Source organism: Monodon monoceros, unplaced genomic scaffold (assembly GCF_005190385.1).
Source record: "Monodon monoceros isolate NGI ecotype Baffin Bay Population unplaced genomic scaffold, NGI_Narwhal_1 Super_Scaffold_13, whole genome shotgun sequence".
Lineage (NCBI taxonomy): Eukaryota > Metazoa > Chordata > Mammalia > Artiodactyla > Monodontidae > Monodon > Monodon monoceros.
In genome coordinates, this window is record NW_021703769.1 from 46,101,940 (window position 1) to 46,116,709 (window position 14,770).

A 14,770-nucleotide genomic window follows, 5' to 3' on the forward strand; every position below is an offset into this window, starting at 1 on the left:
GGATTGGGGCAACATAAGTTTGCACGTTACCGGACTCAAAACCCTCAGAATCTTTCCTGACTTTCCATTCTTTCATTCCCCACCTCAACTCTGGCCACCTGCCCAGGGAACTCGATCCGTCTGCATCCTCCTATCCCCATGGTCTCTCCCTGGACCAGGTCCTCCATCTATGACCTGGCTGAAGACCTAGATTCCTAAGGGGACTCCCAGCACTCTCACCTGCCCCACCTCCATCTGCATGCCACTGACAGCCAGAGTCTCAGAAAGCAAACTGTTCTAGAACCTTCCACTGGCTTCCAGTGCCCTCAGAGTAAAGCCACATCTTCCCACAAGGCAAATCATTGACTGGTTTGGCTCCTGTCTGCCACTCCCCCTGCTTACACACTGCCCTGGCTCCAAGCCTCCTTCTGCCTCAGGGACTTTGCATCTGTGGTTCCCTCTGGATAGAGCTTGTGGCTGTGTCTGTCCTGTTGAGCAGGTGACCTCCCAACATAAACGTCACCAGACCCCTCAGATCACCCAGTCTGAGATCCCCTCCCACCCCACTCCTTGCTTTCCCATCACCTGCATTTATCTGCTTCATAGCAAATGTCTTCTATTTGAAATTAACAGGTTTATTTGTTTCCTCACTATTTTCAGTTGCCCCCAAACTAGAATATAAACTCTATAAGAACGAGTGTTTTCTCCAACTTGCTCATCACTCCGTTTTGATGCCACGAACAGTGCAGGGCACACATCACATGCTCCATACGTATTAGTATCAACAGTAATGACATAACTATGAACAATCTAATCAGACGGACCAAAGGAAACTATCTGTTTTTGAGAATCTAAGGGCATCCCACTTACAGGTGCGCAATAAAGCAAAGAGAGCACATTTGTAAGAAAGGAGGGGTCTCTCTCTCCATGAGCTGCTATGCATCTGTTTAGATTTAAGGTTTGGAGATGGTGAGTGAACAATGAGAACACTGGCTGTGTCCGGCTGGATTACAAAGCAACCAGGCTGTCTGGGAGTTTTCTGTGAGGGGCTTTCAAATGCTGCACCATCCAGAATACAGCCAGATCCTTGGATCCCAAATGCTTCCTGGAATTCCACACATTCCTAAAGCCTGCACTGTGGTGATAAGGGATGGATCCACCTGGGGCCCTCGGCATCCCCTCACTGACCACCCAGTCCTCCTGATGCCCTCTCAGGGGGAGGGAGAGACAGACAGAGAGAGAGAGACAGACAGATAGAGAGAGACAGAGACAGAGACAGATAGACAGAGAGAGAGAGACAGAGAGAGAGAGAGAGAGAGAGAGAGAGAGAGAGACAGATAAACAGAGAGAGAGAGAGAGACACTTGGTTCATTTAAAATACAAACCCAGGGCTTCCCTGGTGGTGCAGTGGTTGGGAGTCCGCCTGCCGATGCAGGGGACACGGGTTCGTGCCCCGGTCCGGGAAGATCCCACATGCCGCGGAGCGGCTGGGCCCGTGAGCCATGGCCGCTGAGCCTGCGCGTCCGGAGCCTGTGCTCCGCCAACGGGAGAGGCCACAACAGTGAGAGGCCCGCGTACAGCAAAAAAAAAAACACACCCAATCAAAGTAACAAAGAAACACAAGAATGGGGAGAGAAATGACTTCAATCTGGCTCTGTCATTCTTCAGAAAATAAAACAGAGAAGAAGATGAGGTCAGAGCTATGACTGCGAGAGTTTAGCACATGGTATTGGTGAGGGGAAGTTGCAGGCAGTGTAAGTTCACACCAGTGAGTTTTGAGTTTTTTTCTCTCAGCTGCTTTAAAAATTCTGACTTGACACTGGAAGGGCATTATATCTAGAAAACGGTTTTCACTATCATTAAAAATGATATGTTTTCTTTAACTTACGGCTCCACTCTGACAACAACAAAACAGAAATTCAGAGTATCTCTGCAACGAGCCTTTGAATGTAATGTAACAAATGTAACTCCTCAAACACACCAAGTGATGCAGAAATGTGCTTTTTATGTGATTTCGAGCACCAGGAGCGTTCAGGTAAGGATCGTCCATCTTTTAGCCAGTCGAAATTTCTGTTTCTGAACAAAGGGGTAAAAACTGTATCCCTTCTTCTTTCAGCCAGTATTTCTGGACATTTTCCCATCTTTTGTTCCATTGTCATGTTGTCTAAATACAGCCTTCCCCGGCTCGTGGTGGGTAGGTCTATTCATCAATTTAACAAATATTTAGTGAACGCCCACTACACCGCTCTGTGCTGGCACCACTTCGGGTGCTGAGGACGTAGCAGCGAATTAACAAAACAACACTCCCTGCACCTGAACCTGATGTTGCAGCGATTACGTGACGTTTTCAAAATCAGCCAGAAAGTCAGGGGATGAAGCAAGGGCGTGAGCTTAGGACTCTGAGCACAGAGCACCCCGTTGAGCATCACTCTTCCTAAAAAGCACAGAACTTGTTCCCCAGTTATAGTCCTTTAAAAATTTATTTTAAAAATTTATTAATTTTTAATTTTACTGAGTTATAATTAACATACAATATGACGCAATTCAGTATTTTTATGTCTTATGAAATGGTCACTGCTTTGAGACCAGTTGAGACCATACTGAGTTATATAGTGCTGACCAAGCTTTTTAGGAAGCTTAATACTGTCAGACGGAGGAAAAGTCATTGCTCAGTATTGCAGACCCAGAACTAAGTATATACATTTGTTCTAATTATATAGGCAATAAAAATGCACGTTGTGTTAAAATGGAAAATGTAGAGAAAACAAAAAATAATTTCACCTAGGATAAACATGCTAATATTTTGGTGTATTTTGTTTCAGTTTGTGCTCCAGGGAAGTGTATTTACCTCCATACACGTGTAACTCTTTCTTTCTGTCAGTCAGTAGTAAGAAGGCTTTCTTCTCATAAGAGGTAAGAATATAAGTACAACTTATATGTATGTAGACATATAGATACATATACTACGCATAGGTATATACAATAGATACATGTATGCAACCTATATGTATGTTATATGCACATAAACATGTGTTAATATAGGTGTATATATTATATAATACACAATATGTTAACTATGTGTAAATATTTGTGTATTAATATACACTATATTAAGTGTATACAGTATATAGAAACCATGTTACATGCACACATTAACTCAATCATACATGTGCACAGAGTACATATATGCACATACACACATACACGCATGTCCTATATATGCGTCTGTTTACACACTCCCACACAGTTACTTACTTGTTCATTATACACACTCTAGTCAAGCCCTGGTGGCAGAAACACAGGGAGCCCAGGCCTCTGCAGGATTCCCGTGGGAGGGAAACACATCCTCACCCAGTGGAGGGGCCTTTTTCAGGCCGAAGGAACTTGGCCTGAGAGGACCCTCAAGGGCCCTCTGCTGGCCTGAGGGCCTCCACCCACTCAGCACTGGGACGAAGCGGCCCTGCCCAGGGGAAGGCCTGGCCGGACACTCAGACCCCAGCCTCGAACGGAGGTTCTGGGCCCGGGAACAGGGTTTCTCAGCAGCTGGTGGAGGACAGGGGGCCACACTCGGACAAGCCCATCCTCCACTTCAGAGGCAGAACCAGGCCCTGACCTAGGCTCCCCGGCGACACAGAGGAATGAAGGTGGTTGGTGGGACCCCGGGCCTCTAGCCCCCGCCACCCACGGTGGCCCATTGACTAGCAGCATTGGCATCACCTGAGGGCCTGTTAGACACGCAGAATCTCGGGCCGCACCCGGCCCTCCCGAATCAGAGCCCACCCTTTGTCAAGGATGCCCAGGTGAGAAGGGCTGGTGTAGGGGGACTCAGGATCCCACTTCCGGTCTCAGCACCTTGGGGCCCTGGGGTGAAGCCGAGACCCCTGGGGTGGCAGGACCACGCACAACATCCCTCCTCCTTGCAGGCCTGTGCTTCCAAAGGACAGAGGGTGCCTGAGGTGGGTGCCTGAGCCCACACCTGCAGCCATGTCTCCCAACGCGTGAGAAGGCCCTGGGGCCCCCACATCTGCATCCTAATCCCAGGGGCAAGGGTGGGGAGCAGAAGTTCAAGATACCCGAAGCCTCCCAGTTAGGTCTGGGGTGTACCTCGTCCAGGTGAGGAACAGGGAACACGTGACCCACAGGGGGCCCCTCTGTCTCACTGAGTGATGAGAGTTGTCTGCTCTCACACACGTGGCTCTGATGTTTTCCTGGAGGGGTGCACGTGGGCTCCTGGGCTCCGGGGCCAGCACAGAGCCAGCCACTTACAAACTCGTCAACTGGCCTCACGGCTTCCTTCGTCGGGGTAAGACTTTAGACAAGTAAGCGCTCCTGGAGCTTGGTTGCGGGCTGCTGACGGTGAACTCTAAAAACATGGGCTGGGGGAGGCAGAATTCCAGGTGTGGCCCCCAAGGTCTGTGCCCCAGTTTTCACAGCCTGCGGGAAGGATGAACCACCAGCCCTAACGGTGCTAGGCTCCAGACGGGCAGGTCATGATCCATCACAGGAGCCCTCGGAAGCAGAAGGGGAGGCTAGAGGGGTGGGGAGTGTGGGGAGGACCAGACACAACACATGGTGCTGGTTTGCTAGACGAGGGGCCACGGGAGCAGAAGGCGGTGGCCTTGGCGCAGGGAGCAGCCCCGGTGACAGCCACGAGGAGGAGACAGACTCAGCCCTGCAGCCACCAGGAACCCACTCCTGCCAGGAACCCGAGTGTGCCGGGGCCTCTAGGAAGGCCCACAGCCCTGTCCACCCACCTCCATCACGGCCCTGTGAGCCTCGGAACACCCAGCCGGGCCACGCCGGACCTCTGACCCCCAGAACCCGAGCAAACCAACAGGTTTAAGCCGCGAGGCTTGTTCTCATTTGTTACAAAGCAGTAGAAAATGAACACAAGGCCTTACGAAGGAGGAGCGGGGGGTCTGGTCATTTCATCCTTAATATGTGTTTGTCCTGGGCGATAGGAAGGTTGCCAGGAAATGTTGCCAAAGGTGGCAAAATGGATAAAGAACCAGGATAGTTTTTTCTAGCAAGATAACCTACTAACAAGTAATGATTTAACTCTGGGTGGGCGATTCTGGAGTTTGGGGTCTAGGAATCTGGGTGGGTATTTTCTAGTTAGTTTTGGTCAGCCCTTGACCAGGTTGAGATCTCAGGAGCCCTGAGGGGGCCCCGGCGACCCCCTGAGCTTTACCTGCTGTCCCTGGACACAAAGAGGGGTAGAGAAGGAGCCTGCATCCAAAAGTAACATGCGACTCTGATACCCTGTGCCCACGTCTCACCATTAAACGGCCTTTGACGTGGAACCAGCACTCCCGCCTGAAAACCTACAGCCCCCATCCATCCCAGAACCTCAGAGAAGACACACAGGCTAATTAAACTTCACACACTTGGCAATGAATGCGAATTGGACCATCGCACTCTTTCTTGAAACAGCCAGAAACTTCCGGAAGGTCTAGCAGAATTCTTTGGGTTTGGTCCACCCGTTCCCCTAATGGGTAGGGCTGGGGGACAAGGCTGCGGGAACAGCCAAGTCTTTGCTGGAGGCAGCAGTCGGGGGAGAAGGACACTGCCCTGGTGGCCGGGGTCCTGAAAGCTTTACCAGCCTCCACCTGTGCCTCCACCCGTCAAGGAGCCGGGAGATTCCCTGGGCCAGCCCCGCGGTGTGATTTAGGCACTTTCTACCCAGGTGTGCATCCCCTGTGGTGCCCATCCTGGAAACAGCAGCTCCTGGGACAGGTGGGGCCTGAACGGGGATGAGGGAAGAGCAAAGGCCGCCTGGGAGGGCTGCTGGGCCCCCAGGGCAGGCTTTGCCAGGACAGCCTCCCACCAACTGCAACGGGGTGGGTGAAGCCCTTCTCCCCCCAGCACCATGTGCCTGGCCAACGGGGTCACGGGCTTTCCTCCTTAGCTCCAGGGGACCCCGAGGAACAGCTGAGGGAGAGCCTCCTTGAAATGCCCACATTTCAACCCATGACCGAGTGTCACCATCTTGGTCATCTTTGGACCCCCTACAATAGAGTCTTATCCGCTGTAAAAATTAACATAGGGCTTCCCTGGTGGCGCAGCGGTTGAGAGTCCGCCTGCCGATGCAGGGGACACGGGTTCGTGCCCCGGTCCGGGAAGATCCCACATGCCGCGGAGCGGCTGGGCCCGTGAGCCATGGCCGCTGAGCCTGCGCGTCTGGAGCCTGTGCTCCGCAACGGGAGAGGCCACAACAGTGAGAGGCCTGCGTACCGCAAAAAAAAAAAAAAAAAAAAAAAAAAAATGAACATAAATACTTCTACATCATACAGAGATATTTCCTTGAATTTAAAATCAGAAAGGTCACCCAAGTCAAGGGCATCAACTCAGCAGCCTCAAAATAGCTCCGGACCCCACAGCCCAGCCCAGCCCAGCCCAGACGCGGGACCTCTTACAGGGGGGGTCGAACGGCGTGTACGGCCCTTCCTCGTCCTCTTCGTCCTCCTCGCCCTCGTTCTCGTCGTTCTCGTTGTCCTCGTTCTCATTCTCCGTCTCGTTGCCAGCCTCAGCAACAACGTCGTCCCCCCGCGTCCCGTTCACACCTCTGTCCAGGGCGCTGCTGGGCCCCATCCCGTTCTCCACCGTGTGCTTAATCGGGATTTTGATGGCCACCTCGGATTCCCCATTGGCATAAGCCCTGCTGTTTATCAGTCTTTGTCTCTGGAAAAAGAAAGGCACGTTCTAATACGGCCAGAGGGGCTGCAAGTCCTCACACCCAGAACACCAGCTATTGGGATATTTCCCAGTCAGCTGGCAAGGAGGTGCTTCCAGTAGACTCTGCAGAGAAGTTCTAGGGGACTCCTCAAAGTAATAACCAACTCTGGGAGGAAGGATTAATCTTTCTGACCCACTGGAACTTGCAAATCCCTTCAGAGGAGGATCCCCATGTCTCAGATGGGCACTGCTTTCCTATCAGCGTTCTTGATTCCCTGTGTGCTGGGGTGTTAACGTTTCTCCTCCAGATTGTAGGAATTCCTCAGTCCATATGTGAGAAAGCCATACACATGTGTTTGGATTACTGTATCAATAAGGCTGCTGTTCTGGAGAAAGGAACACCCAGGAAAATTCAGGTCAGAGACTCTGCATTACTTTAAACTACGGTAACCTTGATTTAGCAACTACTTCTGTGCATTCACATCGGAGGGCTTTATTCAGATGGAAGATAAAAAGAAGAAGGTAGGTAGAAGGGATAGAAGAGTTTTTCTGTATAACTGGGAGCTGGACCACGTCTCTGGACATGTGGAGGGAAGAGCAGGGACCAAGATGCACGGCTGGTCCAGAGAGCGAAGATGTTGGGAAATGGCTGCGGGATATTATCGCGCGAAACACTGAGGTAGGTGCTTCTACCTTCAGACCAGGAAACCTTCTCCCCTTCCCAGTTTCCCACCCCGTCCCTGGCAGATGGACTGTGCTTTCCCAGATACCTCGTTGATCAACATGCGACTGGCCATGGAGAGTCGAGTCTTGGGGGGAAAGTGGCTGGTGATCATGATTCGAAGGCCAGCCTCAGAGAAAGAAAGCTGGTGTGGGTAGGCTGACAGCAGCTCATCTACCATGATCACTGACGCTTTGCGGTGGAAATTGGCTGGGAAAATTAAAAACATAAAATAAAAATAACATTGATACTAGGAGCAGGAAAGAGATATTCATTCACCTTCCTTCCATTCCTTTCTTTCCTGCTCTCTCTCTTCTTTTCTCCTATCTTCCTTCCCTCCCTCCTTTCTTCCCTCCCTTTTCATCCATCCAATCACCCATCCATCCATCCATCCATCCATCCATCCAATCATCCATCCATCCATTCATCTACCCATCCGACCATTCATCTATCCATCCACCATCCAATCAACCATCCATCCATCCATCCACCCATCCATCCATTCATCTATCCTCCCACCTACCCATCTATCCTTCCTCCCTCTCTCCCTGCCTCCCTCCCTCCCTCCACCGCTTCCTTCCTCCCTTCCCTCCTCCTTCCTTCCAACTGTCCATCCAACCATCCATCCAACTATCCATCCATCCTGGAAGGGTTGTCATGATCAAAATTTGAAGAAGAGTTAAAATCTGCTTTCTACGGGGCTCATCGATACCTCTTTGAAATGACCTGAAACAATTTAAGAGTCCTTCACGAACATGGTGAGAATGAGTGATAACATAAGAGAATCCCCCTTTGTCCTCAAAGGATTCTTTTCCTGCCGCTCATATCTGGGGCATAGGAAAGACCCCAATATTCTTTAGTAACACTTTATGTCCTTCAAATGTCAGCAGTGCTCATTCTGAGCTGTTAAAAGCTGCAGAATTGACATTAGTCCAGGTGGAGGACATGGTGGGGGGATGCCCACATTGCTGCAGCCCAGCCTGTGAGCAGGGCTGCCCGGGGGCTAGGGGTGGGGAGCTGGGCTCGATTCCAGAGGGGGCTTAGGGCAAATCTTGCGTCAGGATCTGCTGGCAGGCCCGAAAATAACTTCCGTCATGGCCCAAGCCCCTCTCTGTGGATGCTGCGATACGAGCACACAGCTCATGGGTACCTGGCCAAGGCCTCACTCCTGTTCTCCAGGCCACTAAACCATGAAATGATCTCTGGAAACACTGACTAATAAAATAGGTAGCTCTCTTTGGTTCCCTGAGAGTATTCCTTTCATGGTTATCAACTACCCTGAAGAGAAGAAACTAAATGAAATCCTTATGTGGGATGGCACTGAATACTCGTAAGTCTTTTTTTCACCATGCATATAATTAGTGAGAAAAGTATATCAAATAATTGATTTTCAAATTCTAATAAGTACCCACAGATTTCAAACTTCGATATGTATTTGAAAATAACCTATAGATTTTCTAAGTTCTTTTGTTTTGCCTGAAAAGCAAACAAAATGGGACTGTGAAGAAATAAACCCACACATTTCGAGGGGAAAGTTAAAAAGAAATTAAATGAAAAATGAAACACATTCTAGGCAAACATAAATGATAATTTTCCATGTTCCTCGAAGAAAGAAAAGGATTAGAGAGCACTGTATCATCGCTTTGTGTATCAGCTACTTAATAAGTATCTATTGAATGTAAGCATTACTTTGGGGGAAAAAAGGGTAATTTCCTCTGTCATTTTGCAGCTCGGAAACTGAGCTAATGTAGCCTGAAAGTGAATTTGGATATAATAATACGCTAATAACAACTATAATTAATGGAGTATTCTGCAGACTTTATCTCCTTAACTTGTTACAAAAGTTATCCTCATTTTGCAGAAGAGAAAACTGAGGCTCAGAGAGGTTAAGTAACTTGCTTCACGGTCACTCAGTTAGAATGTGACAGAGTCAGCACTTTGACACCCATGGCCTCCTCTCCTTTACCATCTCCCCACTCTCCGTATATCACCCCCAGCACGTTTGGTCCAAGAACTTCCACTGGCTTTCAGAGTCTGTCCATCACCAGGATGAACCTGCTCCCTGCCCAATGCAGCGAGGGAGGGGGGGAGGCCTCCCTGGGGGCAGGCACACCCTCTGGGGCCTGGCGGGGGACGCAGCCCCCCAGGGTTACCTCTCTTGAGTAGCACCACGGTGGCGTCGCAGTTGCTGCTGTCGTCGATTTCAGCGTTGTTGGCCAAGCCGTTGACCATGTTTCCTGCACCCTTGGTCCTCCTCTCGAAACACTGATGTATGCAGGCGTTGTATCTGGACACGGCCATAAGCGGAAGGAGCCCATCAGCACGGCCGCACCTGCCTCCCCGGCTCCCAGCTCCCCGCAGCTCCCCGAGCCTGGACGGCCTGTGGGGGACCCTGTGCCTTAAGTTATTAGGTTATTATGTTATCCTCCTGTTTCCCCCAGAATATACAACCTGCCCATTTCCCAACTTGAGAATATACGGTAAGTGAAAATAAAGCCAACATCACGTAGATACATAGGGACACACTGCTTTCTCTGCAGAGTCTTCCATGTCAGCAGGGGGACCTCTGGGATTGAGTTCCCTTACTCGGGGTCTGTGAGTGCGTGGAAGGGCTGCTGTGAGACTCAGAGGGATGGGCAAGGTCTCCCTCCTCTGGGCCACGTCCCCAGGGCCTTTGCTGTCAGGGGCATGCTTGGTGGAGGAAGGTCAAGGCGTCACATCCGTCTCTGCTGCTACCCCGGGCTCTGCATCACGGTCCACGCGTACAGGCGGGCTGGCTGTCGAGGTCTCTGTCTGCCTTTGGTTTCCTGAGGTCATAGGCTGGGAGCCTGTGAATGTCTGTCACTGTTGTGCCATAATTCCAGGTCTGCTACGCCCTTGGCTTTATGAAAAAATTCTGGGCTATGATTCTCCAGAACGACTGAGTGAAAAAGAACCAAAACATTGTGCAGTGCTTCTTCCATGTGTGTTGGAAGGGAGGAAGCTTAGTCAAGGTCCTAGGATGTTCTGGCAGGTAAATGTCCTGGTCCCTTTATCGTTGGTATTAGAAGACTCCCATAGAGGAGTCCTAGGAAACTCACTGGTTTTTAAAATATTTATGACATTTATGAGATGAAAATAAAACTATAAAAATATTTCTGAGACCATTGACAATTTGAACACTGACTGGATACTTACTCGTATCAAAGAATTAGCGTTCTTTTAGTTGTGATCATGGTGGTTAGGTGAAAAATGAGTCCTTTAAGAGACATGCACTGACGTTTGGGTAGGTGAACTGACATGATGTCTGGGGCTTCAGGTCACGTGGGGAGAGGGAAACTGCTAGGGGTGTGGGTGGAGGAAGCTAGCTGATGGTTGTAGGGCTCCTGGCAAGCACGCGGGGTGTGTCATGCTAGTCTGCCGACTGCTTTGCACGGTCAACGTTCTTCTTAATGGAAAGGCCTCCCCACTTTCTTTCTCTCCCCTCCTGATGGGGCTCTAGGGGAGACGTGGTGTTTCTGGCACCTTGACTCAGAATCCACTTTCCCCACAGAAATACTGACTCGCCTGGGTGTTTGCTTTAAAACTTAACAACTGTGTGTTATACATTTATCTGGATTTGGATAATAGGATAATGATACTATGTACCATAGTATTATAAGCGCTTTCTTGGAAGCAAATATTGGTTAATTACTTAACTCTTCCATCGTGTTCCATCCTACAAACACCCTTTCAGGTAGGAAGCATTGTTCATTATGTTTTTAAAAGCAGAAACTGAGATTCAAAATGACTAAATCACCTGGCCCAGGTCCCATGGCCGGGGCTGCACAGGGAGCACTTGATCTTAACCACCAGACCACACTGCCTCATCTGGGGACCAAACCCCAGGGAAGTGACATCAAGTACAGAAATCAACCCTCGCTGAGGCCGGGTATGCCTCAGGCTCCGGTAAGCTTTCCACCTGTTGGGCCAAACTGGAATTGCTTTATGACCTTCAGACAGAATGTTTAAAGTTAGTTCCAAGCCATCTACCCAGGAGGCAGCTGACGGTTCTAATACATGCTGATTTTAACGGCTGCTGCTATGTTTTATACTTTTAATTGAATGTTTTAAATTTTGTGCTTGCACCCTGAAGCTATTTTATTGTGAAGCATGCAATTTTATAAATCAGATTTTATAAAACCCAGTGATTAAAGCCTCTGATTATGGAGCGGGATGGCTAAAGAGCAGAGATTTCAATTTAGAACTTAGGACTAGAATTTATGCAGAAAATTCCACGAGCACAGTAGTTGCCTTTCCCCGGTCTATTTGTATCCTGCTGGCCTGAGCAGCTGGGACGTTGGCAAAGCTGAGGCATCAGCAGAAACACACCTCATTAGCTTCCACACTGGGCATGGTCTGGGGTAGGGAGATTGTTCACTGTGTTATCTTTATGTCCACGTGCCCCGCCGGCAACTCACGGGCATTACGATGGCTCAGTAGAGGGGTACTGTGGTCACAGAATGCACGCTAGCAAAATTCCTCAATCTTCCTTCTTTTTAGATGAAAAACACTTTTTGAAGACCTCCTTATTCCGTGTAGCCCCTGGTGAATTCAGTATGGGACATGCTTTCATCTAAATTCAGATTTAAAACCCTAGATCCACGTTGGGCTTACAGCAGACAGTCAATTCTCTGGAATAATTGACGGATTCCCTTTTCAAAAGGGAATATGAGAGCTCTTGACTCTTTGGGGTCTCAAAGCATCAAAATGTAAAAAAAAAAAAAAAAAAAAGGTGAAATAAAAAATGCTGAAAGAAGACGTCTAATGTTGAGGCTTCCTGACTGTGGCACCGATCCCCTAGTAGTTTTGTTCTTTGAGAGAAAGAGGAACAAGTTGGCTCGTTCCATCTTTAAAGGCTTTTCCTTGGAATCTAGAAACCGTGGAAAACTTTTGGGTCAGCTCTGGTTTTCATGGGAGCTGATGTATTGGGATGCTTAAATGCAAGGTGTTTGTGGTGAAAGTATCTGGTTTCTTTGTTTGCCACCTCACGGTAACTCCACACCAGGATAAGTTTGGGTAAGGTTCTATTCTATCGGTAGAAATGTCCTCTTCCAGTCACACGACCCAGTTACTGGGTCCACACTGACTGTGGGACAGCTCCTGAGGTGGAAACTGGGTGCTACATTGAGTGGAATGGCAGCAGATGGCTTACAGCCCACCCTGGCCATCGGTCAAGCCAGCTCCTACCTTCACTGTTCCTGTGACGTTTGTCGGTGGCCACGCCGATTTCTCCCAACGGGCTCTCGGCCACCAGAATTAATCTTTGTCAGGCCTCAACAGCAAGGAAAACTTGACATGTCAATTGCAGACTGCTACCTGACGGGTCCAAATGGGCAGTTTCTGAGAGCGGTCTGCTGTCCTGCCCCCTAGAGAAGGTGATCACTCCTGCAGTCACATAGGCTGGGGAGAGCATGGACTACCTTAGAGCAAAAGGAACAGCTCCCGTGGGGCAGGAATCTGCAGCACAGAATATCTCTGCACCACTGACAACCTCCTCAACTCCATGGCACTCAGCAAAAAGATGAACTGGCAGGTTCCAACCACGGTGCTTACATTTTACATTAGAGTACGGAAAACATCAGCGACATAACTCTTGATACAGGTGGTAAGCTGTCCAGACTCCAAGGGGAACAAGCACGCATAATGTAGTGGTTTAAAATACATCCACACATTCTGTGACACTCCTCTCTTCAAAAGGCAAAGTAGACCCGTTGAGTGAGGACTGGACTGAGTGACTCTTTTCTAATAAACAGAACATGGCAGTCGTGATGGTGTGTGACTTGTGAGACCAGATCATAAAAGGTGTTGCTGGGTCCTTCCTGCTCTCTCTTGAATCACCTGCTCTTTTGGAAGCCAACTCCCGGGTGTGGGGACAGTAGAGTGGCCCTGAAGAGAAGCCCACATGGTGAGGAACTGGGGCCTCCAGCCAACGACCAGCATCTACTCACTAGCAGCGTGAGTGGGCCGTCTTGCCCCAAACGGATGACAGCCGCCCTGGACAACCTCTTGCCTCTAATCCCAAGAGAGCACCTGAGCTAGCACCCTCCAGTTCAATTGCTCCTGGATGCTTAACTCTCAGAAACTGTATGAGATAATACACGTTTGTGGTTTTAAGCCATTAAGTTTTGTGGTCATTTGTTAAGCGGCAACGGCTGACTAATGCAATACGAATAACGGAAGTCTGTAGATATTTGATCCATGGTTTTAGTTATCTCTTATCCAGCTCTGGCCCCATCTTCCCTCCACCTATATGGAAACATAACACATTGAGCTTTACCTCCTCTCTTGTTATGAAAGTGAGCAAAAAAAACAGCCAAAAGCTAGGCTGCCAGGTCCTGAAGAGGGGCAAGGGTTTGAGGGATTTCTCAAACCAAACCACGAAGCTTTGATTCTATCATACATTTGGGTTGGAAGGGTCTATGCTTTTGCTATAAGTCGAGATTGCATTGATTCCTAGCAGGCTGCCCAGGGAGCCAAGTGAGCCTCTGATGACAGGTACCCGCCCTGTCCCCTGTTCCTCTGTCCACATTATCACATAATGCTGAGTGTAGGAAAGAGTTTTGGGAGAGAAACTAAGAAAGTATTTTACTTACTTCATTATGACAATGTAGATGAGATACATCAGCACGAGGACTAAAGACTCCCACCTGTGGACAAACCAAGAATGGTCAGTTAACAGAAGCCGCCCTAGACAGATGTGCCATACTCCAGGTCCTCTCAGACACGTGTGCGATGCGAACGGCAGCTCAACCTGCCAAGCACGGCAAGCATGAAGCAGACGTGCAAACAAGTTCCACATATTTCCTGGTCTGCAGACATTTCCTAGGCTGTATCCAGGTTTTCAGGATCTTTCTCTTCCTCCCCTACTTCAAAGGAAAATGCTCCCTCTTCTCTGTTATTCGTTCACCCCAAAGAATATTTTGAACCCAGCAAGCCTTCTATAATGTAGCTGAATATAGGGCTATGTGTATAAATCTGACCGCAGCTTAAGCATTCACCGAAACTATTCAGATACAAAGGGCAAACTAGAGGAATTGATAAGGGCAACCAAGGGATTGTTAGGTACATCAGAGCAAGACATGTGTAGAGAGAGGGAGACGGAGAGGGAAAGGAAGAATAGTTGGGGGGGAGGGGAGAGGGGGAGGGAGGGACAGAGGGGGAGAGATACAGACACCTTGGGCAGGGAAGGTGCTAGCAGGAAGGATTAGCGTGAACGAGTGGGAAAATGGTCAAGAGCAAGAAAGAAAGAAAAATAATGAAACCTTCTGGAATGTACCTTGAACTTCTGATACTTTGAATATTTCCTCTATTTTCTTTAGTTTAGTAACTTTCAGTTAAAAAGCAAGGGAACTTGATTTCTAGGTTCCTCTTTAG

The 14,770-nt window shown here is 49.0% G+C and overlaps 1 protein-coding gene across 1 annotated transcript in view; it reads right to left on the bottom strand.

Moving 5' to 3' along the window:
• The window catches only part of SLC24A3 (solute carrier family 24 member 3), a 459,120-nt gene that overhangs the window by 27,529 nt on the left and 416,821 nt on the right, over positions 1–14,770 (bottom strand). The window contains exons 9-12 of the mRNA XM_029222127.1: positions 13,990–14,043; positions 9,529–9,662; positions 7,425–7,585; positions 6,396–6,660 (exon numbers count right to left, since the gene is read on the bottom strand). Coding sequence (XP_029077960.1) covers positions 6,396–6,660; positions 7,425–7,585; positions 9,529–9,662; positions 13,990–14,043 — 614 coding nt within the window. The remainder of the gene's footprint in view (positions 1–6,395; positions 6,661–7,424; positions 7,586–9,528; positions 9,663–13,989; positions 14,044–14,770) is intronic.